This window comes from Hyla sarda, chromosome 1 (assembly GCF_029499605.1).
Source record: "Hyla sarda isolate aHylSar1 chromosome 1, aHylSar1.hap1, whole genome shotgun sequence".
NCBI lineage: Eukaryota > Metazoa > Chordata > Amphibia > Anura > Hylidae > Hyla > Hyla sarda.
Genome location: NC_079189.1, coordinates 589,818,473 through 589,840,942, shown reverse-complemented (window position 1 = coordinate 589,840,942; position 22,470 = coordinate 589,818,473). Strand labels below are relative to the sequence as shown.

Sequence of the window (22,470 nt, the reverse complement as noted above, 5' to 3'; positions counted from 1 at the left end):
GGGGATTTGCTCCTACTCTGGACAGTTCCTGACATGGACAGAGGTGTCAGCAGAGAGCACTGTGGTCAGACTGGAACCACACAATGTCCTTTAAAAAAAAATTTGTGTTCCACTGGAGTACCCCTTTAAAGAGGTCATGGCAAGGGTTTTGGAAGTTGTGTAAAGGAAAATGTAGAAGAATACGACTTCTGGAATATGACATGCACTGGATTTTGTCTTATTACCTTTTTTCTTTTCCTTCTTTGTCGCTGGTTTGGTGGCTGGAGCCACATCGGTAGAAGTGCTGGTGCAGGATTCTACATCAGTAGACATGTTTGGAGGCCTGCCTCACAATGTCAGGATCATAAAAACACAAAGGACCGATTACAGAGGGACTCCACGAAATCAGCTTTCAAAGGAAGGCCATAATGTCGCCTAAAAGAAAAACAAAAACTTTACTAGTTACACTAATTACCTAGTCTACCCACCCTCTATCCACTCTATCCCAAAACTTATCCCCTTTGACTAGATGTTCGGTAGGGGGGACCTGCACCAATCACCAGGACAAAAGCCAATTGTCCCTCACGTGAATGGGGCAGACGTGTACACGTCCGGTCACCGATCCATTCATTCTCTATGGAGTTTCTAAACATTGAGCAGTTCAGTTGTTTGAACAACTGACCTCCATTTTTGTGATCTATGAGAATCCGATGATTGGACCCCCACCTATCCAATAGTTATCCCCTATCCTGTAGATGAGTAGTGATGAGGGGCAGGGGCCTTAGTCGAATTTACGATATTTTGTGAATATAGGGACTAATATTCGTCCTTTGTTCGCGAAATTCGCATATTCGCTATGTTCGTTCTCTTTTTTTTTCATGCAAATATTCGGAATGAAATTTGCATAGTGCGCATGCGCAATTATATCTTTCACCTAAAAGAAGGGAGGGATCAGTGTCCTCTGACTGGAAGTGCTGATATTCGCAAATATTTGCAAAAATAAAACCAAAAACAATATTCGTCATTACGAATAGATATCACTATGTTGTAAATATTCGTGAAATCGCGAAGTGCCGATATTTGCGGTCAAAATTTGCATTTCGAATATTCGCGCTCAACACCACAGATGAGTCATAACTTTTATTTTAGGATAACTCCTTAAATTATGCAGAACTTTAACCAGTTACCACTTTAAGTGTATTAGGATCAGAGAATGCTTTGTAGACTTTGAAAAAAACCTACTGTATTTTTCGCCGTATAAGACGCACTTTTTCTTCCCCAAAACTGGGGGGGGGAAAAGTTGGTGCGTCTTATATGACGAATACACACCTATCGCGGCGGTCCCTGCGGCCATCAACGGCTGGGACCCGTGGCTAATACAGGACATCACCGATCGCGGTGATGCCCTGTATTAACCCTTCAGATGCGGCGATCAAAGCTGACCGCCGCGTCTGAAGCGAAAGCGACACTAACCCGGCTGTTCAGTCTTGCTGTTCGGGACCGCCGCGGCGTCCCGAACAGCTTACAGGACACCGGGAGGGAACTTACCTGTTCCGTGCCGGGATCCCCTGCATGGTGGCGCTCTCCTTCAACGTCATCATGTCGTCGCGCACGCCGTCCCGTCATCCAATAGGAGCGGTGTGCGTAGCGACGTGACGATGATGGCGGAGAGCGTGGATCCCGGGGAAGAAGACGTCCGGAGCGTCAGGGACACACCGGGGACGCGGCGACAGCGATGGAGCGACATCCAGGGCAGCGGTGACGGGTCCGGAGCGGCGGGGACACGTGAGTATTACCTCCTATCCAGTGGTCTTCAACCTTCGGACCTCCCGATGTTGCAAAACTACAACTCCCAGCATGCCCGGACAGCCATCGGCTGTCCGGGCATGCTGGGAGTTGTAGTTTTGCAACATCTGGAGGTCCACAGGTTGAAAATCACTGTTGGGTGCAGAATCTTTTTTTTTCTAGATTTTGCACCTTTAAAATTGGGTGCGTCTTATATGCAGGTGCGTCCTATAGGGCGAAAAATATGGTACATACTGTAAATTAAAGGGGTACTCTGCCGAAAAACATCTTATCCCCTGTCCAAAGGTCCCGCTGCTGGGTCTCTGGCGCGGCACCCTAGTCATCCAAGCACGGAGCAAACTACGCTCCGTGCCAGATGACTGGCGACTACAGCACCAATGCCCCCTCCATTCATGTCTATGGGACGTGAATGGAGGGGACGTGGCGTGACGTCACGAACAAAGAAGCTCCAAGCTTCCGTGTTCCGGACACCACTGCTCCCGGAACCGGGGATCGCGGGGGTCCACAGCGGCAGGACTCCCACGATCAGACATCTTATCCCCTATCCTTTGGATAGGGGATAAAATGTTCTTCCACGGAGTACCTCTTTAAAGGGGTACTCCTCTTGTAAACATTTTTTTTTTTTTTTAGATCAACTGGTGCCAGAAAGTTAAACAGATTTGTAAATTACTTCTATTAAAAAAAAATCTTAATCCTTCCAGTACTTATCAGCTGCTATACGATCCACAGGAAATTCTTTTCTTTTTGAATTTCCTTTCTGCGTGACCACAAGTGCTCTCTGCTGACACCTCTGTCCATTTTAGGAACTGTCTAGAGCAGAAGAGGTTAGCTATGAGGAATTGTTCCTGCTCTGGACAGTTCCTAAAATGGACAGAGGTGTCAGCAGAGAGCACTGTGGTCAGGCAGAAAAGAAATTCAAAAAGAAAAGAACTTCCTGTGGATCATAAAAGCAGCTGATAAGTACTGGAAGGATTAAGATTTTTTTAATAGAAGTAATTTACAAATCTGTTTACCTTTCTGGTACCAGATGATTTAAAAAAAAAATAAATAAATAAACGTTTTTCAGTGGAGTACCCCTTTAATAGAATTTTAATTTATATGTTCCTTGTATTGTTGTAATTGTCTTACACAGGTGTCGAAATTTCTCTAATAGTATGTATCTATTCTTTCGAATCTTTACTAATGTATATTCCATTGTCTCTTAACCTTTCATCAAAAACTAATGTTATGGTAGCAGACAGGGAAGTGCATCCATAGTCTCAACCCGAAAGCCCCCCCGTGCCCCCTCCTACTTGAAATATCTGCCCTAAGCAGTGGGCCCTTCCAAGTGCCCAAGAAAGGGATGGTAGGATAGTCAGCAACAAATGGGCACGTTGGAAACAATAACAGAACCAAAACCAAAGCCAATAGGCAAGGCCAGGGTCAAAGCCAAGAGGTAACAACATGGGCAAAGTTAGAACTATACCGGTGTCAGACGCCAGAACCAGAGTCAGAAAAACCAAGGAAACAAGGTGGGAGTCAGGACTCAAAAGATCCAAACAGAGGCTAGTGAAGCATGCTGGGACACTGAGCGGGATGCAGGGACCTATCCTGATTAGCCCAATGTCTACGCTCCCTGATAGACTAACTAGCCTCCTTGCCTACTGAGCGACATCTGCAGTGCTGCAAGGAGAAAAAGGCCAGGACCATTACATAATGTTTAAAAAAAAAACAAAAAATAAGGCAAAATATAGTATGGCCTTTACTTTACTTGTCTCCTCTTCTTGAGAACTTACAGCTGTAACCAGACGGAAAAGAGTAACATGGGACTGTAGGATCAGACTACACAGGGTTTTCTTGTAGTCTGTTACCATGGAGACATAAAGGTGTGTATCAGAACTGTATACACAAAACAATAGGTGATAAGTTAGAAAGGCCTCATATAAAGTCCCTTCATTTCTATTTCAGATGCATTGAAGCAAGACAACACTGGTTAAAAAAGTTTTCCCACCTTCTGTATATGAGACACAATGGTCGGCACAGTCGATTGGCTCATGTGGAAGAGATGAGATGTGGTTTTCTTTGCAGCCAGCAGACAGAATAAGAAGCAAATTCCAGCGATGTCTTAATAAAGCCCCAATGTCAGGTTGACATAGACCAAACTCTAAAGTGTTACGATGACAGCATTCTGGTAAGGGGCCAAGTTTATGTTCCTTGAATCCTGATCTCATAGGGAAGGGCTAATATTTCTTGTGTGGTGGCCCAGTAAAGGAGTTGTACCCCTGTACCCTACTGTCTTGTCTGGTGGACTCCACTGCAGTGTCCCCTGAGTCCCCCCCCCCCCTTAAGCTGAGTATGTTAAATGGTTAATAAGTTCCTATATTATCTAATGTAATTTATATATGATGTCATGCACCTTTAAATGTTGTTACTAAGTCTTATAACCAAGGAAGGTACCAGTGATCAGGGGACCATTAGGGTGACCTATAGGACCCCTCCAGAGTCTCCCCCATATAAATCCTGGGAGGAGCTAGATAGGGAGTCCTAGTTTCAGTTTAGAGCATGCTAAGGAACAATCAAGACCTGGAGAGAGTGTCTGGTGTCCTGAGGAGACCCAAAGCCGATCAGGCAGCCATGCTTCTACCAACCAAGTGCCCCACAAGTGAAATTCAAAACCTGGTAAGCTACATATGGGGTAAAGTCTGTCTAGTCAATCCTAGTCAAGTCAGTCAAGATCAGTCTGCATAGAGTCAGCGTGGTCCTGCACCAAATTGTCCAAAATCCACTAAAAAGTCCCTACGAGTAATAAAGTCTCTAAAGTCACTGGTCACCTCCTTGGGCCTAACTGAACTGTAAAGACTGTTCCATCTGTCTGCCTCAGTAAAGCTTCAGTTGTTCCGTAACTTGGCATCGGAGTCATTATTTGTCCCCGTGCCTAGCCCTGGATCCAGCAGCCTACCTTCGGGTGGTGAAGCGGTTAAACCACTCCCTGGCGTCAAGAACATGTAACATCAGTGTCCTTAAGCCATAGTGTCAAATGGCAAAAAATCGGACTGGGCCCCCAGTTTTAATGCCAGATTTTGGGACCCAGGACAGAAGAGTTTTAAAGGGGGACTTCACTGAAAAACATCTTATCCCCTATCCAAAGTCAGATCACGATGCTCCTGCAGGGCTGTGTACACTGAGTACAACAGGGCTCTGTACACTGAGGACAAGTAGGGCTCTGTACACTGAGGACAAGCAGGGCTCTCTACACTGAGGACAAGCAGGGCTCTGTACACTGAGGACAAGCAGGGCTCTGTACACTGAGGACAAGCAGGGCTCTGTACACTGAGGACAAGCAGGGCTCTGTACACTGAGGACAAGCAGGGCTCTGTACACTGAGGACAAGCAGGGGCTCTGTATACTGAGGACAAACAGGGCTCGGTACACTGAGGACAAGCAGGGCTCTGTACACTGAGGACAATTGGGGCTCTGTACAATGAGGACAAGCAGGGCTCTCTACACTGAGGACAAGCAGGGCTCTGTACACTGAGGACAAGCAAGGCTCTGTATACTGAGGACAAGCAGGGCCCTGTACACTGAGGACAAGCAGGGCTCTGTACACTGAGGACAAGCAGGGCTCTGTACAATGAGGACAAGCGGGGCTCTGTACACTGAGGACAAGCGGGGCTCTGTACACTGAGGTCAAGCAGGGCTCTGTACACTGAGGACAAGCAGGGCTCTGTACACTGAGGACAAGCAGGGCTCTGTACACTGAGGACAAGCAGGGCTCTGTACACTGAGGACAAGCAGGGCTCTGTGCACTGAGGACAAGCAGGGCTCTGTCCTCTGAGGACAAGCAGAGCTCTGTACTCTTGAGGACAAGCAGGGCTCCGTACACTGAGGACAAGCAGGGCTCTGTACACTGAGGACAAGCAGGGCTCTGTACACTGAGGACAAGCAGGGCTCTGTGCACTGAGGACAAGCAGGGCTCTGTACTCTGAGGACAAGCAGAGCTCTGTACACTGAGGACAAGCAGGGCTCTGTACTCTTGAGGACAAGCAGGGCTCCGTACACTGAGGACAAGCAGGGCTCTGTACACTGAGGACAAGCAGGGCTCTGTACACTGAGGACAAGCAGGGCTCTGTGCACTGAGGACAAGCAGGGCTCTGTACACTGAGGACAAACAGGGCTCTGTACATTGAGGACAAGCAGGACTCTATGACACACTCCTGGCTCACACAGCAGGATGATTAACAAGCCAGGAGCCTGCACAGAGCCCTGATTGTCCTGCTTACACTTCCTGTATTTTGTCTCCTCACTGACACACAGACAATAGCTGCAGGGACAGCCCTTTTTCACCCATATACATATTTTTTAATCAATGTATATTACAAATATAAATATAATGATATAATCTACATTATATAAAAAGTTTTTGTTGACGACAGGTACACTTTAAGTATATAATGTTATCCAGCTGCTCTGGGGGTCTGTTTTAAAGTCTATACTTGCCGTGGACATAAGCGCCATTTCATAGACTATATATAATGTAGTCCCTGGCTTTTTTTGGGCGGATTCCACAGAAAGAGTGAACATTCTTTCGTTGGAATACAGTACGTAGAGGAACTTCCACTGCATGAACAAAGCAGCAGAATCCAATTGAAGGTTGAGTGTGAGGCTGCTGCAGGGGGATTTGATGTGGACTTTCTCTGGTGGAAATTTTGCGTGGAAATTACAGAATGTGTATCATGGCCTAAATGAGGGATGTGCACAGACATTTTGGGGGGCAGGGGCTTAAGTAAAAAAAAAATGGGCACTTCTCATTATAAAAAAAAATAGTTTGTAAAAAATTTGATGACTCACTCTTGCAGGTAGGTGCAGTTGCAGTATAGAGGCAAGGAGACAGCACTTTCCAAATCAAAGTTCAGTGTTTTATTCACACTCAGCACACGGCAAAACAGTCTTTAAACGCAGAACAAAGGAAAGCGTAACAAAAGTCCACCTGTATTTCCTAGCTGTTTGTTCACACCTGAGTTCATGCCATGTGGCATCAAGCAAGTCTTTTCCAGGCCTCCAGCTAGGCTGTTCAGCAGCTTCCACTCTTGGAGCAACCATGGGGAAGAACTCCACACACAACTTTCTCTGGCACTGTGAGCTGCAATTAGCAAATCCCCCCCAGCTGGTGACGCAGCCTAGCTTTAAGGCCAACAAAAGCCGACCTGGATTGTGGGGAATGATCCTCACCCTGCACTTGATCATTGCCAGTAAGAGCCGTCCCCGATTGGCCTTCCAGCCATACTACAGCCACAGTGTCAGTCTTGGTGACACACATTGCCCATCAATTACCATACTTTTCACCTTCTCACAAAACCTTACATGTGTTAAGGGTACGTTCACACGCGCGGATTTTCGCAGCATATTTAGCTGCGGATCCGCTGGTGAAGGCCCCGTTCTATGCTGGCTTTATATGTGCCTGCTGGTAGCGGCAATACGCCGCTACGAGCAGACACAGTGCAGCGATGTGCACGGCGTACTCGCACATCGCGGCCGCTCTCCCTGCTCTGAGCTAGGCAGAGAGCTCCGCGATGTGCAAGTATACTGCGACTCACACATCGCAGTTTGTCTGCTCGTAGCAGCGTATTGCCGCTATGAGCAGGCACATGTAAAGCCAGCATAGAGTGGGCCTTCACCAGCGGATTTGCACTGTAAAATACGTTGTAAATCCGCGCAGGTGAGCGTACCCTAATACAACACAATTCCTGAGATAAGAGACCTCCAGCAGTTATGTCAGCTGAAGGAGACCCCATTACTCCACGGAGGTCCTACTCAGTGAAGGTATTATAGGGCAGGTGCATTAAAAGGGCAGGGGCTCAAGCACCCTTTCGAGACTATGTGTGCACGTCCCTGGCCTGAAGGGGACACGAAAGCCACTAGAGTGGGTGACCCTTCTTTAATCGGCTGATCAGCAGGGGTCTTGGAGGTCAGACCTACCACAATGTCCGTGAAAGGATTGGGGGAACATTACAGATTTGGTTTACTGCAGCGCTGCAAAACTCGTGCCGTGAAAAACGAGATGACAAGTTCCATTATTTTTCCAATGCTGCGCTTCAATTTCAGGAAACAAACTAGAAAATTCCTGGAGTAAAGGTTTAATCTGACAGCATGCATGACAAGAAAACCATATTACCCAGCGCTCGGCACCGGGGCTGTAAACAATTCTCAACCCAAACTGAATTACAGGAAGATAAACCCCAGAGACGGAGACTTCAGAACAGCTGTCAGCCTTACGTAACATCTTCTGCTCCGAAATGTTCTGTACCCTCCAGCAATACAAAATAAGCTCCTTCTGTGAAGCGCCACAAGTTCTCCGACAAATTGGATACGAAACTCCAATCAACCTTCAGGAAAAGTTTGTCAGCGTAAATAAGCAGATAGCGAAGACGAGGATGACTCAGGGGGTGGGGGGCGAAAAAAATAACTATGATGATGATTAACCCACTCAAAACTTGAAGGGGTACTTGGGGGTGGAAAACATTTTTTTTTTTTCTCTAATCAAATGGTGCCAGAAAGATAAACAGATTTGTAAATTACTACTATTTGAAAATCTTAAAGGAGTACTCCGCCCCTAGACATCCAAAGGATAGGGGGTAAGATGTCTGATCGCGGGGGTCTCCCTGCTGCACCCGGCATTCGTATAGAGTGTCAGGTGCAGCGCCTGAGGTTTATGACGTCAGGGCCGCGCCACGCTCGTGAAGTCACGGCCACGCCCCCTCAATGCAAGTCTATAGGAGGGGGCGTGACGGACGTCACGCCCCCTCCTATAGACTTGTATTGAGGGGGCGTGGCCGTGTCGCCACGAGCGTCCGTGAGGTCACGATCCTCCGACCTGCATCGCCAGTCATCCGGCACAGAGTGAAGTTCGCTACGTGTTCCGGATGTCTGGGGTGCCTCAGCCGAGATCTTGGTGGTCCCCAGCGGTGGGACCCCCGCGATCAGACATATTATCCCCTATCCTTTGGTTAGGGGCGGAGTACCCCTTCAACCCTTCCAGTACTCCGGAGGAAGTTGTGTAGTTCTTTTCTGTCTGACCACAGTGCTCTCTGCTGACACCTCTGTCCGTGTCAGGAACTGTCCAGAGAAGGAGAGGTTTGCTATGGGGATTTGTTCCTACTCTGGACAGTTCCTGACATGGACAGAGGTGTCAGCAGAGAGCACTGTGGTCAGACTGGAAAGGACTACACAACTTCCTCTGTAGTATACAGCAGCTGATAAGTACTGGAAGGATTAAGATTTTTAAATAGAAGTAATTTACAAATCTGTATAACCCGAGTACCCCTTTGAAGCAGTGGTCTCAAACTGTGTCCCTCCAGATGTTGCAAAACTTCAATTCCCAGCATAATTTTACAGGGGTGTTAGCGGGCGCAGGTAATGCTTTTGATTTACTGCGAATTGTCGCACCACAACTGAAAAGTCAGTCCAGGTTCAGCGCGGCAATGAGCGGTAAATCACGAGCGCAATCTACGCAAGCGCTTACGCCATTATAAGAGAATACTATTGCTTTTCCAGTCACTGCAAAACTACATCTCCCAGCTTGCCCTGGCAGCCATGCTGGCACTTGTGGTTTTGGAAGCCCCTGTATACCCAGCCTTTTACTTCGTCACAGTGGTTTTAGGAATTTTTTGTATAAAGAAACAAAAGCTGAATCTCATCATTATGGAGTAAAATGAAATTAGTGTGTAAAATTTATGTTGATTTAATCAAAACTATTAAGCTGTTTCCATTGGCCGTAAACCCTGGGACCTTGTTGGAATTTTGATTACATCATGCTTTATGTTGGCTGCGGGGCAAGTGTTCATTACGGCTTTCTATAAAGTATTTTACTGCCAAAATCCTGAAAGATTTTAAGAGAATTTCCACTTTTTTTTAAAAAATTTACATTGTTTTTTTTTTGTTTAAAATTCTGCCCTGATAAATGTAATTCAATGTGGTCAGAGCTCAATTTTTCCCATACAAAGCACAAAACCCTCTGCAAATTACAACATTTTAGCTGCCTTTGGCCACCACTAGGGGTGCACATGAGCCTACTACATACTGCTGCACATTAAACTCCCTGATGCCCCCATAAAGATAAACATTCGGCTTGGCTGAGGATGCATGTTTGTTTTCATGGGCATCAGGGAATAAAGGTCCTTTTACATGGGCGTATGAACATTTGTAGATTCCTAATAATCAGCCAGTGTTAAAGGGCCAGTGATCAGCCAAAATATTAGACGTGAAGGGGACATCCCCCACACAGGGGTGTAGCTATAGAGGTAGCAGTCGCACCGGGGCCCTGGTGCCTAAGGGGGCTCCAAAGCACATCTTCCCCATAAGAGACCAGTATTATAATTGGCATATAGGGCCCTGTTGCAAATTTGGCATCGTGGCCCAGAAGCTACAAACTACTCCTCTGCCCCCACTCACATAAGACTGCGGAAGGGACACCCCCATAGACATTAGACTGCGGAGAGGACACCCCAATAGACATTAGACTGCGGAGGGGACACCCCAATAGACATTAGACTGCGGAGGGGACACCCCCATATACATTAGACTGCGGAAGGGACACCCCCATAGACATTAGAATGTTGAGAGGACACCCCCATAGACATTAGACTGCGGAAGGGACACCCCCATAGACATTAGACTGCGGAAGGGACACCCCCATAGACATTAGACTGCGGAGAGGACACCCCCATAGACATTAGACTGCGGAGGGGACACCCCCATAGACATTAGACTGTGGAGGGGACACCCCCCATAGACATTAGACTGCGGAGAGGACACCCCCATAGACATTAGACTGCGGAGTGGACACCCCCATAGACATTAGACTGCGGAGAGGACACCCCCATAGACATTAGACTGCGGAAGGGACACCCCCATAAACATTAGACTGCGGAGGGGACACCCCCATAGACATTAGACTGCGGAGGGGACACTCCCATAGACATTAGACTGTGGAGGGGACACCCCCATAGACATTAGACTGCGGAGGGGACACCCCCATAGACATTAGACTGCGGAGGGGACACCCCCATAGACATTAGACTGCGGAGGGGACACCCCCATAGACATTAGACTGCAGAAGGGACACCCCCATAGACATTAGACTGCGGAGAGGACACCCCCATAGACATTAGACTGCGGAGAGGACACCCCCATAGACATTAGACTGCGGAGTGGACACCCCCATAGACATTAGACTGCGGAAGGGACACCCCCATAGACATTAGACTGCGGAGAGGACACCCCTATAGACATTAGAATGTGGAGAGGACACCCCCATAGACATTAGACTGCGGAGGGGACACTCCCATAGACATTAGACTGCGGAAGGGACACCCCCATAGACATTAGACTGCGGAGAGGACACCCCCATAGACATTAGACTGCGGAGGGGACACCCCCATAGACATTAGACTGTGGAGGGGACACCCCCCATAGACATTAGACTGCGGAGAGGACACCCCCATAGACATTAGACTGCGGAGTGGACACCCCCATAGACATTAGACTGCGGAGAGGACACCCCCATAGACATTAGACTGCGGAAGGGACACCCCCATAAACATTAGACTGCGGAGGGGACACCCCCATAGACATTAGACTGCGGAGAGGACATCCCCATAGACATTAGACTGCGGAGAGGACACCCCCATAGACATTAGACTGCGGAGTGGACACCCCCATAGACATTAGACTGCGGAAGGGACACCCCCATAGACATTAGACTGCGGAGAGGACACCCCTATAGACATTAGAATGTGGAGAGGACACCCCCATAGACATTAGACTGCGGAGGGGACACTCCCATAGACATTAGACTGTGGAGGGGACACCCCCATAGACATTAGACTGCGGAAGGGACACCCCCATAGACATTAGACTGCGGAAGGGAGACCCCCATAGACATTAGACTGCAAAAGGGACACCCCCATAGACATTAGACTGCGGAGAGGACACCTCCATAGACATTAGACTGCGGAGAGGACACCTCCATAGACATTAGACTGCGGAGAGGACACCCCCATAGACATTAGACTGCGGAAGGGACACCCCCATAGACATTAGACTGCGGAAGGGACACCCCCATAGACATTAGACTGCGGAAGGGACACCCCCATAGACATTAGTGTGGTAAGGGTGTGACAAGGGCAGATGTTATTACCCTAGGGGCAGATGGCATTAACCCCTTGTATTCGTGATGCCAGGGCGTGGTTTAACCTCTTCACCACCAGAAGGAATACTGCTGGATCCTGGGCTAGGCACGGGGGCAAATAATGACTCAGACACCAAGTTATGGAACAACGGCAGCTTTACTGTGTCAGACAGATATAACAGTCTATACAGCTTGGCTGGGCCCACGGAGGTGACCAGTGACTTCAGAGACCTCAGGGCTCACTTGGACTTGTAGTGGCCTTGGGCAATTTGCTGCAGAGCAATGCTGACTTGGTATAATTGACTTGGACTGACTTGACTATGACAGACTATGACTGACTTCACCCCTTCTGTAGCTTACCAGGCTTTGACTTGACCTGTGGGGTACTGGGCTTTAGGATCCGTGGCTGCGTGGTAGACTTTAGGCCTCTTTAGGACTCCAGACACTCACCTAGGACTTGACCTCACGGCAACTCAGCAGGAACTGGAGCAGAGCTCCAAGAGAGCAAACTAGTCCCACCCAGGGCTTATATGAGGGAGACTAGGAGGGGTCCCATAGGTCACCCTGTAGGTTACATGGTCACTGGTACCTTCCCTGGTCACAAACACATGATAACATTACTTAAAGGAGAACTCCAGAATATAAAAATTGTCCCCCATAGTGTCGGCAGTAAAAAAATAAAGATGTACATACCTTCCTCCGCTCCCCCGGGGCCTCCGGTAACCAGCTCCGGTCTCCGCCGCGATCCACTTCCTGGTTGCCGGTGGTCGGATGAATCATACTGCGCTCAGCCAATGACCAGCCGCGGCGAAGTCCCGACTCGGCCGGCGATAGGCTGAGCGGCAGTGTGAAAATGCTTCAGGACACAAAATTCTTCACTACACCGGCACTTGCTGCTTGGGCCGAAAATGTCACACTGCCGCTCAGCCTATCGCCGGCCGAGTCGGGACTTCACTGCGGCTGGTGATTGGCTGAGCACAGTAAGGCTCTCCGACCACCGGCAACCAGGAAGTGGATCGCGGCGGAAACCGGAGCCGGTTACCGGAGGCCCCGGGGGAGCGGAGGAAGGTATGTACATCTTTATTTTTACTGCCGGCACTATGGGGGACAATTTTTATGTTCTGGAGTTCTCCTTTAAAGGCACAACACATTTAATCTACAATACACTATATAACAAGCATAGAAGTAAGTACACGAGGCACATAATATGCGGGGGGGGGGGGGGGGGGGGAGGGTTCAGGGGTCACTGGACGGAGTCTGCCGGACAGGGCAGCTAGGGTATAGGGGATCAACTGCTGTACTGGGCCACCACATTAAACTGCGGGAGGGACACCCCCATACACATTAGGCTGCAGTGGGTGTCATACGCATTAGACTGCAGAGGGGACACCCTCAAACACATTAGAGGCACAGCCGGTATTTTGGCCACCATAAGGGTATTTTTTAAATAAAAAAAATACCGGCAATGCAATGTTTATCAAACCAATCCTCCAACTCCCAGAATGTTGCACCATAACCTATGCCAGTGTTTCCCAACTAGAGCGCCTCCAGCTGTTGCAAAACTACAACTCCCAACATGTATGCAGGGAGTTGTCATTTTGCAACAGCTGGAGGCACCCCTGGTTGGGAAACACTTATCTACACTATATACTACTATATAGTCCAACATGCTGGGTGTTGTAGTTTTCGTTTGGGGCAGCTGCTGAGCCTAAGGCTGTATCAGGGCATGCTGGGAGTTGTAGTTAGTAACTAACTGCAACTCCCGAATTTTATTTAAAAAAAGCAATCAAAAAGTCACATCAAAACAAAAATGGTAGTGTTCAAAACTATAGATCGGAGCACAAAAAATGAGAAATAATAAAGTTATAGGGGTCAGAATAGGACAAAATTTCCCCCGAATATGTGTATCCTGTGAGGTCACGCATATATAATTAAGGTGGCAACCCTAGTTGCAGCACAGGAACAACTTATTATTTTGGGCAGGCCATGTGCAGAGCTTGTGCTGCTTCAATAGTAGATTCTTAGTAGAATTCGTAACATTTCATAGAATTCATTTCTCAGAGGAATAATACTTAAAGAGAATCTGACAGCTTGAACGGCTTAACAGAGAGGAGTCACTTGCTCAAATCCATTCAATATATGCAGAGTTCTGGCATCGTAATCTTCAGCTGCATTGCGCCCCAGTCCGCATCGGAGGGGGGGGGGTGCCGGCTCACCCAGCTCCTCTGTCTCCTCCATATTTCCCCCGTTGGCCCGACTTCATTATTATTCTCATGAAGGTTGTGGGTGAGCGCACAGAGAGCAAAGCATTCACCCTCAGGATTAATAAGCATATTTATGAAGGAGGCAGGAGCGTCAGGGGAATATGGAGGAGGCAGGGGAGCTGGGGGAGCTGGCTCCCAGCCTTTAATGCGCACTGGAGTGAAATGCAGCTAAAGATTACAGTGCCAGAACTCTGCATATACTGAACAGATTTGAGTAAGTGACCCCTCTTTGTGAAGCTGTTCACCTGCACTATAACCTAGTACTTTGGGTTTAGTGCGGGGAAACAGCCTGTCAGGTTCTCTTTAAAGGAGTAAAGTTTCTACTGTAGGAGAGTGACATCTCAACTTTCCAGGTATCTGACAAAACCAACTCTGCAACATACATTGCACTCAGCAACCCAAGCCTCCGTGTAAAGGAATTCAGAATGGCTCCAAATGGCGTGTCATTTTTAGAATAGACCATGATAAATTTACAGGGGTCAGGTCAACGTCCATGTCCGCTCCACCCTGGACACCCATTTCCTGACACTATTTCCTCTCGTGTTTGTACGAGAAAGGAAAGAAAGACCTCAGCACTGCTGGAAGATGTGTTTCCTTTGTGAATGGAAAATAACTGGGAGGGTCTCCGGCGGCCATGAGTGTCATACACTGGGTAGTACCAGGGCTGGCTCTACCTATAGGCAAAATAGGCAGCTGCCTAGAGCACCCTGTTGATGGGGGCATTTCTCTGCCTGCCACAAGAAAGTTAGACAACCATAATCTGACCCACTCGCTCAATCATCTCAGCCAGCAGCACCACCATAACCCCCCTCTGATGTGTGTCACCCCAGTAGTAAGGTGATTACATGAGGAGGAGGTTTATTACAGTGTGTCACCCCAGTAGTAAGGTGATTACATGAGGAGGAGGTTTATTACAGTGTGTCACCCCAGTAGTAAGGTGATTACATGAGGAGGAGGTTTATTACAGTGTGTCACACCAGTAGTAAGGTGATTACATGAGGAGGAGGTTTGTTACAGTGTGTCACCCCAGTAGTAAGAAGATTACATGAGGAGGAGGATTGTTACAGTGTGTCACCCGAGTAGTAAGAAGATTACATGAGGAGGAGGATTGTTACAGTGTGTTACCCCAGTAGTAAGGAGATTACATAAGGATGTGGTTTTTTACAGTGTGTCACCCCAGTAGTAAAGTGATTACATGAGGAGGTTTGTTACAGTGTGTCACCCCAGTAGTAAGGTGATTACACGAGGAGGAGGTTGTTACAGTGTGTCACCCCAGTAGTAAGGTGATTACACGAGGAGGAGGTTGTTACAGTGTGTCACCCCAGTAGTAAGGAGATTACATGAGGAGGAGGATTGTTACAGTGTGTTACCTCAGTAGTAAGGAGATTACATAAGGATGTTGTTTGTTACAGTGTGTCACCCCAGTAGTAAGGAGATTACATAAGGATGTGGTTTGTTACAGTGTGTCACCCCAGTAGTAAAGTGATTACATGAGGAGGTTTGTTACGGTGTGTCACCACAGTAGTAAGGTAATTTCATGAGGAGGGGGTTTGTTACAGTGTGTCACCCCAGTAGTAAGGTCATTACATGAGGATGTGGTTTGTTACAATGTGTCACCCCAGTAGTAAAGTGATTTCATGAGGAGTTTTGTTACAGTGTGTCAACCCAGTAGTAAGGTCATTACATGAGGAGGAGGTTTGTTACAGTGTGTCACCCCAGTAGTAAGGTCATTACATGAGGAGGAGGTTTGTTACAGTGTGTCACCCCGGTAGTAAGGTGATTACATGAGGATGAGGCTTGTTACAGTGTGTAACCCCATTAGTAAGGAGATTACATGAGGAGGAGGTGTGTTACAGTGTGTCACCCCAGTAGTAAGGAGATTACATGAGGAGGAGGTGTGTTACAGTGTGTCACCCCAGTAGTAAGGTGATTACATGAGGAGGAGGTTTGTTACAATGTGTCACCACAGTAGTAAGGTGATTACATGAGGATGAGGTTTGTTACAGTGTGTCACCCCAGTAGTAAGATCATTACATAAGGAGGAGGTTTATTACAGTGTGTCACCCCAGTAGTAAGGTGATTACATTGGTAGGAGCTTTGTTACAGTGTGTCACTTCAGTAGTAAGGAGATTACATGAGGAGGAGGTTTGTTACAGTGTGTCACCCCATAGTAAGGAGATTACATGAAGAGGAGGTTTGTTACAGTGTGTCATCCCAGTAGTAAGGTGATTAAATGAGGAGGAGGTTTGTTACAATGGGTCACCCCAGTAGTAAGGAGATTACATGAGGATGAGGTTTGTTACAGTGTGTCACCCCAGTAGTAAAGAGATAACATGAGGAGGAGGTTTGTTACAGTGTGTCACCACAGTAGTAAGGTGATTACATGAGGAGGAGGTTTGTTACAATGTTTCACCCCAGAAGTAAGGTGATTACATGAGGAAGAGGTTTGTTACAATGTGTCACCCCAGTAGTAAGGAGATTACATGAGGATGAGGTTTGTTACAGTGTGTCACCCCAGTAGTAAGGTGATTACATGAGGAGGAGGTTTGTTACAGTGTGTCACCCCAGTAGTAAGGTGATTACATGATGAGGAGGTTTGTTACAGTGTGTCACCCCAGTAGTAAGGAGATTAAATGAGGAAGGGGTTTGTTACAGTGTGTCACCCCAGTAGTAAGGCAATTACATGAGGAGGAGGTCTGTTACAGTGTGTCACCCCAGTAGTAAGGAGATTACACGAGGAGGGGGTTTGTTACAGTGTGTCACCCCAGTAGTAAGGTGATTATATGAGGAGGAGGTTTGTTACAGTGTGTCACCCCAGTAGTAAGGTGATTACATGAGGAGTGTGATTGTTACAGTGTCCCCCCCCCAATAGTAAGGAGATTACATGTGGATGAGGTTTGTTACAGTGTGTCACCCCAGTAGTAAGGTGATTACATGAGGAGGAGGTTTGTTACAGTGTGTCACCCCAGTAGTAAGGTGATTACATGATGAGGAGGTTTGTTACAGTGTGTCACCCCAGTAGTAAGGAGATTAAATGAGGAAGGGGTTTGTTACAGTGTGTCACCCCAGTAGTAAGGCAATTACATGAGGAGGAGGTCTGTTACAGTGTGTCACCCCAGTAGTAAGAAGATTACATGAGGAGGAGGATTGTTACAGTGTGTCACCCGAGTAGTAAGAAGATTACATGAGGAGGAGGATTGTTACAGTGTGTTACCCCAGTAGTAAGGAGATTACATAAGGATGTGGTTTTTTACAGTGTGTCACCCCAGTAGTAAAGTGATTACATGAGGAGGTTTGTTACAGTGTGTCACCCCAGTAGTAAGGTGATTACACGAGGAGGAGGTTGTTACAGTGTGTCACCCCAGTAGTAAGGTGATTACACGAGGAGGAGGTTGTTACAGTGTGTCACCCCAGTAGTAAGGAGATTACATGAGGAGGAGGATTGTTACAGTGTGTTACCTCAGTAGTAAGGAGATTACATAAGGATGTTGTTTGTTACAGTGTGTCACCCCAGTAGTAAGGAGATTACATAAGGATGTGGTTTGTTACAGTGTGTCACCCCAGTAGTAAAGTGATTACATGAGGAGGTTTGTTACGGTGTGTCACCACAGTAGTAAGGTAATTTCATGAGGAGGGGGTTTGTTACAGTGTGTCACCCCAGTAGTAAGGTCATTACATGAGGATGTGGTTTGTTACAATGTGTCACCCCAGTAGTAAAGTGATTTCATGAGGAGTTTTGTTACAGTGTGTCAACCCAGTAGTAAGGTCATTACATGAGGAGGAGGTTTGTTACAGTGTGTCACCCCAGTAGTAAGGTCATTACATGAGGAGGAGGTTTGTTACAGTGTGTCACCCCGGTAGTAAGGTGATTACATGAGGATGAGGCTTGTTACAGTGTGTAACCCCATTAGTAAGGAGATTACATGAGGAGGAGGTGTGTTACAGTGTGTCACCCCAGTAGTAAGGAGATTACATGAGGAGGAGGTGTGTTACAGTGTGTCACCCCAGTAGTAAGGTGATTACATGAGGAGGAGGTTTGTTACAATGTGTCACCACAGTAGTAAGGTGATTACATGAGGATGAGGTTTGTTACAGTGTGTCACCCCAGTAGTAAGATCATTACATAAGGAGGAGGTTTATTACAGTGTGTCACCCCAGTAGTAAGGTGATTACATTGGTAGGAGCTTTGTTACAGTGTGTCACTTCAGTAGTAAGGAGATTACATGAGGAGGAGGTTTGTTACAGTGTGTCACCCCATAGTAAGGAGATTACATGAAGAGGAGGTTTGTTACAGTGTGTCATCCCAGTAGTAAGGTGATTAAATGAGGAGGAGGTTTGTTACAATGGGTCACCCCAGTAGTAAGGAGATTACATGAGGATGAGGTTTGTTACAGTGTGTCACCCCAGTAGTAAAGAGATAACATGAGGAGGAGGTTTGTTACAGTGTGTCACCACAGTAGTAAGGTGATTACATGAGGAGGAGGTTTGTTACAATGTTTCACCCCAGAAGTAAGGTGATTACATGAGGAAGAGGTTTGTTACAATGTGTCACCCCAGTAGTAAGGAGATTACATGAGGATGAGGTTTGTTACAGTGTGTCACCCCAGTAGTAAGGTGATTACATGAGGAGGAGGTTTGTTACAGTGTGTCACCCCAGTAGTAAGGTGATTACATGATGAGGAGGTTTGTTACAGTGTGTCACCCCAGTAGTAAGGAGATTAAATGAGGAAGGGGTTTGTTACAGTGTGTCACCCCAGTAGTAAGGCAATTACATGAGGAGGAGGTCTGTTACAGTGTGTCACCCCAGTAGTAAGGAGATTACACGAGGAGGGGGTTTGTTACAGTGTGTCACCCCAGTAGTAAGGTGATTATATGAGGAGGAGGTTTGTTACAGTGTGTCACCCCAGTAGTAAGGTGATTACATGAGGAGTGTGATTGTTACAGTGTCCCCCCCCCAATAGTAAGGACATTACATGTGGATGAGGTTTGTTACAGTGTGTCACCCCAGTAGTAAGGTGATTACATGAGGAGGAAGTTTGTTACAGTGTGTCACCCCAGTAGTAAGGAGATTGCATGAGGAGGAGGTTTGTTACAGTGTGTCACCCCAGTAGTAAGGAGATTACATGAGGAGGGGGTTTGTTACAGTGTGTCACCCCAGTAGTAAGGAGATTACATGAGGAAGACGTTTGTTACAGTTTGTCACCCCAGTAGTAAGGAGATTACATGAGGAAGACGTTTGTTACAGTGTGTCACCCCAGTAGTAAGGAGATTACATGAGGAAGACGTTTGTTACAGTGTGTCACCCCAGTAGTAAGGAGATTACATGAGGAAGATGTTTGTTACAGGGTGTCACCCCAGTAGTAAGGTGATTACATGAGGAAGATGTTTGTTACAGTGTGTCACCCCAGTAGTAAGGAGATTACATGAGGAAGATGTTGGTTACATTGTGTCACCCCAGTAGTAAGGTGATTACATGAGGAGGAGTTTATTTTACAGTGTGTTCACCCCAGGTTAGTTGTGTCAAAGGGCGGGCTAGTGGGCAGAGTCAGGAGGCGGCAAATATAGCTTTTGCCTATGGTGGCAAAAATCCTTGCACCCTCCCTGGATACTACTATTATAAAACGTGATATTCAAAGCTTGGAACCTTTTTAATAGGTGTCTCCGAACTGTGAACCTCCAGCTGTTGCAAAACTACAACACCCAGCATGCCCGGACAGGGCATGCTGGGAGTTGTAGTTTTGCAACAGCCTGGGGTGCACATTTTGAAGACCACTGAACGATAACATGCAAAGAATCACTGCACTGTATAGATGTCCCTGTACCTTCTACTATTATCCATTATGGACATCTAATACTAAGAAGTGTTGTCACCCAGCATTCCCTGAGTCCTGAATGGCTTATCCAGTATGCAGACTGAGGGGGAGATTTATCAAAACCTGTCCAGAGGAAAAGTTGCTGAGTTGCCCATAGCAACCAATCAGATCGCTTCTTTCATTTTGCAGAGGCCTTGTTAAAAATGAAAGAAGCGATCTGATTGGTTGCTATGGGCAACTCAGCAACTTTTCCTCTGGACAGGTTTTGATAAATCTCTCACCAGTGGGTGTTTATACCAAAGCCTATGTAGCAGGCACCTGGGAAAGCTGGGTGAAATATTTTTGAAGCCGTTCCTGGTAAGTGGCGCTAATTCTCTGTTCCGTGATTTCTCAATGTTCTCCGCGTTCCACTGCTTCTTTCTAATACAGCAGCTGTGACTGCACCGCGCAGAACCTGAACCGACAGCAGGAACAGGCATTTCCCCTCAGATTACCATTCAGACCAGTCAGTTCCTCTCAAGAACAGATGCAGCGGTCCTCGGTGAAGTATTGCATCAGATGGTATTAAACCTTTTTTTTTCTATTTAAAGGAATACTCCAGCCACAGTAGGGTTGCTTAAAGGGGTACTCCGATGGAAAACTTTTTTATTTTAATTAACTGGTGCCAGAAAATTAAACAGATTTGTAAATGACTTCTATTAAAAAATCTCAATCCTTCCAGTACTTTTTAGCTGCTGAATACCGCAGAGGAAATTCTTTTCTTTTTGGAACACAGAGCTCTCTGCTGACATCATGACCACAGTGCTCTCTGCTGACATCTCTCTCCATTTTAGGAACTGTCCAGAGCAGCATATGTTTGCTACGGGGATTTTCTCCTACTCTGGACAGTTCTTAAAATGGACAGAGATGTCAGCAGAGAGCACTGTGGTCATGATGTCAGCAGAGAGCTCTGTGTTCCAAAAAGAAAAGAATTTCCTCTGCGGTATTCAGCAGCTAAAAAGTACTGGAAGGATTGAGATTTTTTAATAGAAGTCATTTACAAATCTGTTTAACTTTCTGGCACCCATTGAGTACCCCTTTAATATTCACATTTTCACACAAAAATAAATAAATCTGACAAATTCATATGCCTCCTCCATAGGGTATGTTCACATGGTGGAATGTCTGTGCGGAAATCCACAGGAATATTCCGCACTGAGTATCCGCTGCACACACATATATATATATATATATATATATATATATATATATATATATATATATTTACAAGTGCAGTTCTGCTACAGAGAAGCTTACAATAGAATCTTTCTTTCTATGGCACATGTATTGGCCATCATAGTTAAAGGAGTGCTCCCATGAAACTTAAAGGGGTACTCCAGTGGAATTTTATTATTATTATTTTTTTTAATCAATTGGCGCAAGAAAGTTAAACAGATATGTAAATTACTTCTATTTAAAAATCTTAATCCTTCCAGTACTTATCAGCTGCTGTATGATCCGCGGGAAGTTCTTTTCTTTTTTAATTTTCCTTTCTGTCTGACCACATTGCTCTCTGCTGACACCTCTGTCCATTTTAGGAACTGTCCAGAGTAGGAGCAAATCCCATTAGCAAACATCTCCCGCTCTGGACAGTTCCTAAAATGGACAGAGATGTCAGCAGAGAGCACTGTGCTCGTGATGTCAGCAGAGAACTCTGTGTTCCAAAAAGAAAATAATTTCCTCTGTAGTATTCAGTAGCTAATAAGTACTGGAAGGATTAAGATTTTTAAATAGAACTAATTTACAAATCTGTTTAACTTTCTGGCACCAGTTGATTTAAAAAAAAAAAATATTTTCCATCCCAGCATGTTATACCCTATCCACAGGATTGGAGATTACATGCTGAATGGTGGTGGTTCCATGGCTGAAAATGGAGGAATCACAAAAATGGAGGCACTTGCGTGGCCAGCACTCCATGCATTGATGGGCACTGAGCTTGGCAATACTTTGAAGGCCCATAGAGAATCAACTGAGTGCTGGCAGCACATGCACAGTGTACTTAAAGGGGTACTCCACCATAAGGTGATTTTAGTACGTACCTGGCAGACAGTAATGGACATGCTTAGGAAGGATCTGCGCTTGTCTTGGGCTAAATGGCTATGTTGTAAGATTACCACAACACTGTGGCTAGCTTTTAGTGAACTGGTATTTCCTGTTTGCGTTTTCTTCTTTGTCCTACAAATCCCAGAATTCCATTTTCCTCCTTCCCACACATCAGCCACCCCACCCATTGAAATATAAATGAGCTGCATCCATTCAAAAGACCTGTGGTTTTCAATCAGGGTGCCTACAGCTGTTGCATTAGTTGCAGATTGATCTCTCTCCCACCAAGCAATCCCTCCACCCATTGTAGCAGACAGGCTCCCTGTCATCAGCTGACTAGTGAGTCAGGTCTCGGCCGCAT

The 22,470-nt window shown here is 46.5% G+C and overlaps 1 protein-coding gene across 2 annotated transcripts in view; it reads right to left on the bottom strand.

Annotated features, from left to right (window-relative positions):
* Positions 1 to 22,470, bottom strand: part of DAB2 (DAB adaptor protein 2) — a 118,961-nt gene that overhangs the window by 65,642 nt on the left and 30,849 nt on the right. For both annotated transcript variants that reach the window (XM_056546031.1, XM_056546039.1), the window contains exon 2: positions 225 to 414. In XM_056546031.1, the coding sequence (XP_056402006.1) occupies positions 225 to 312 (88 nt within the window). In that variant the 5' untranslated portion in view covers positions 313 to 414. The remainder of the gene's footprint in view (positions 1 to 224; positions 415 to 22,470) is intronic.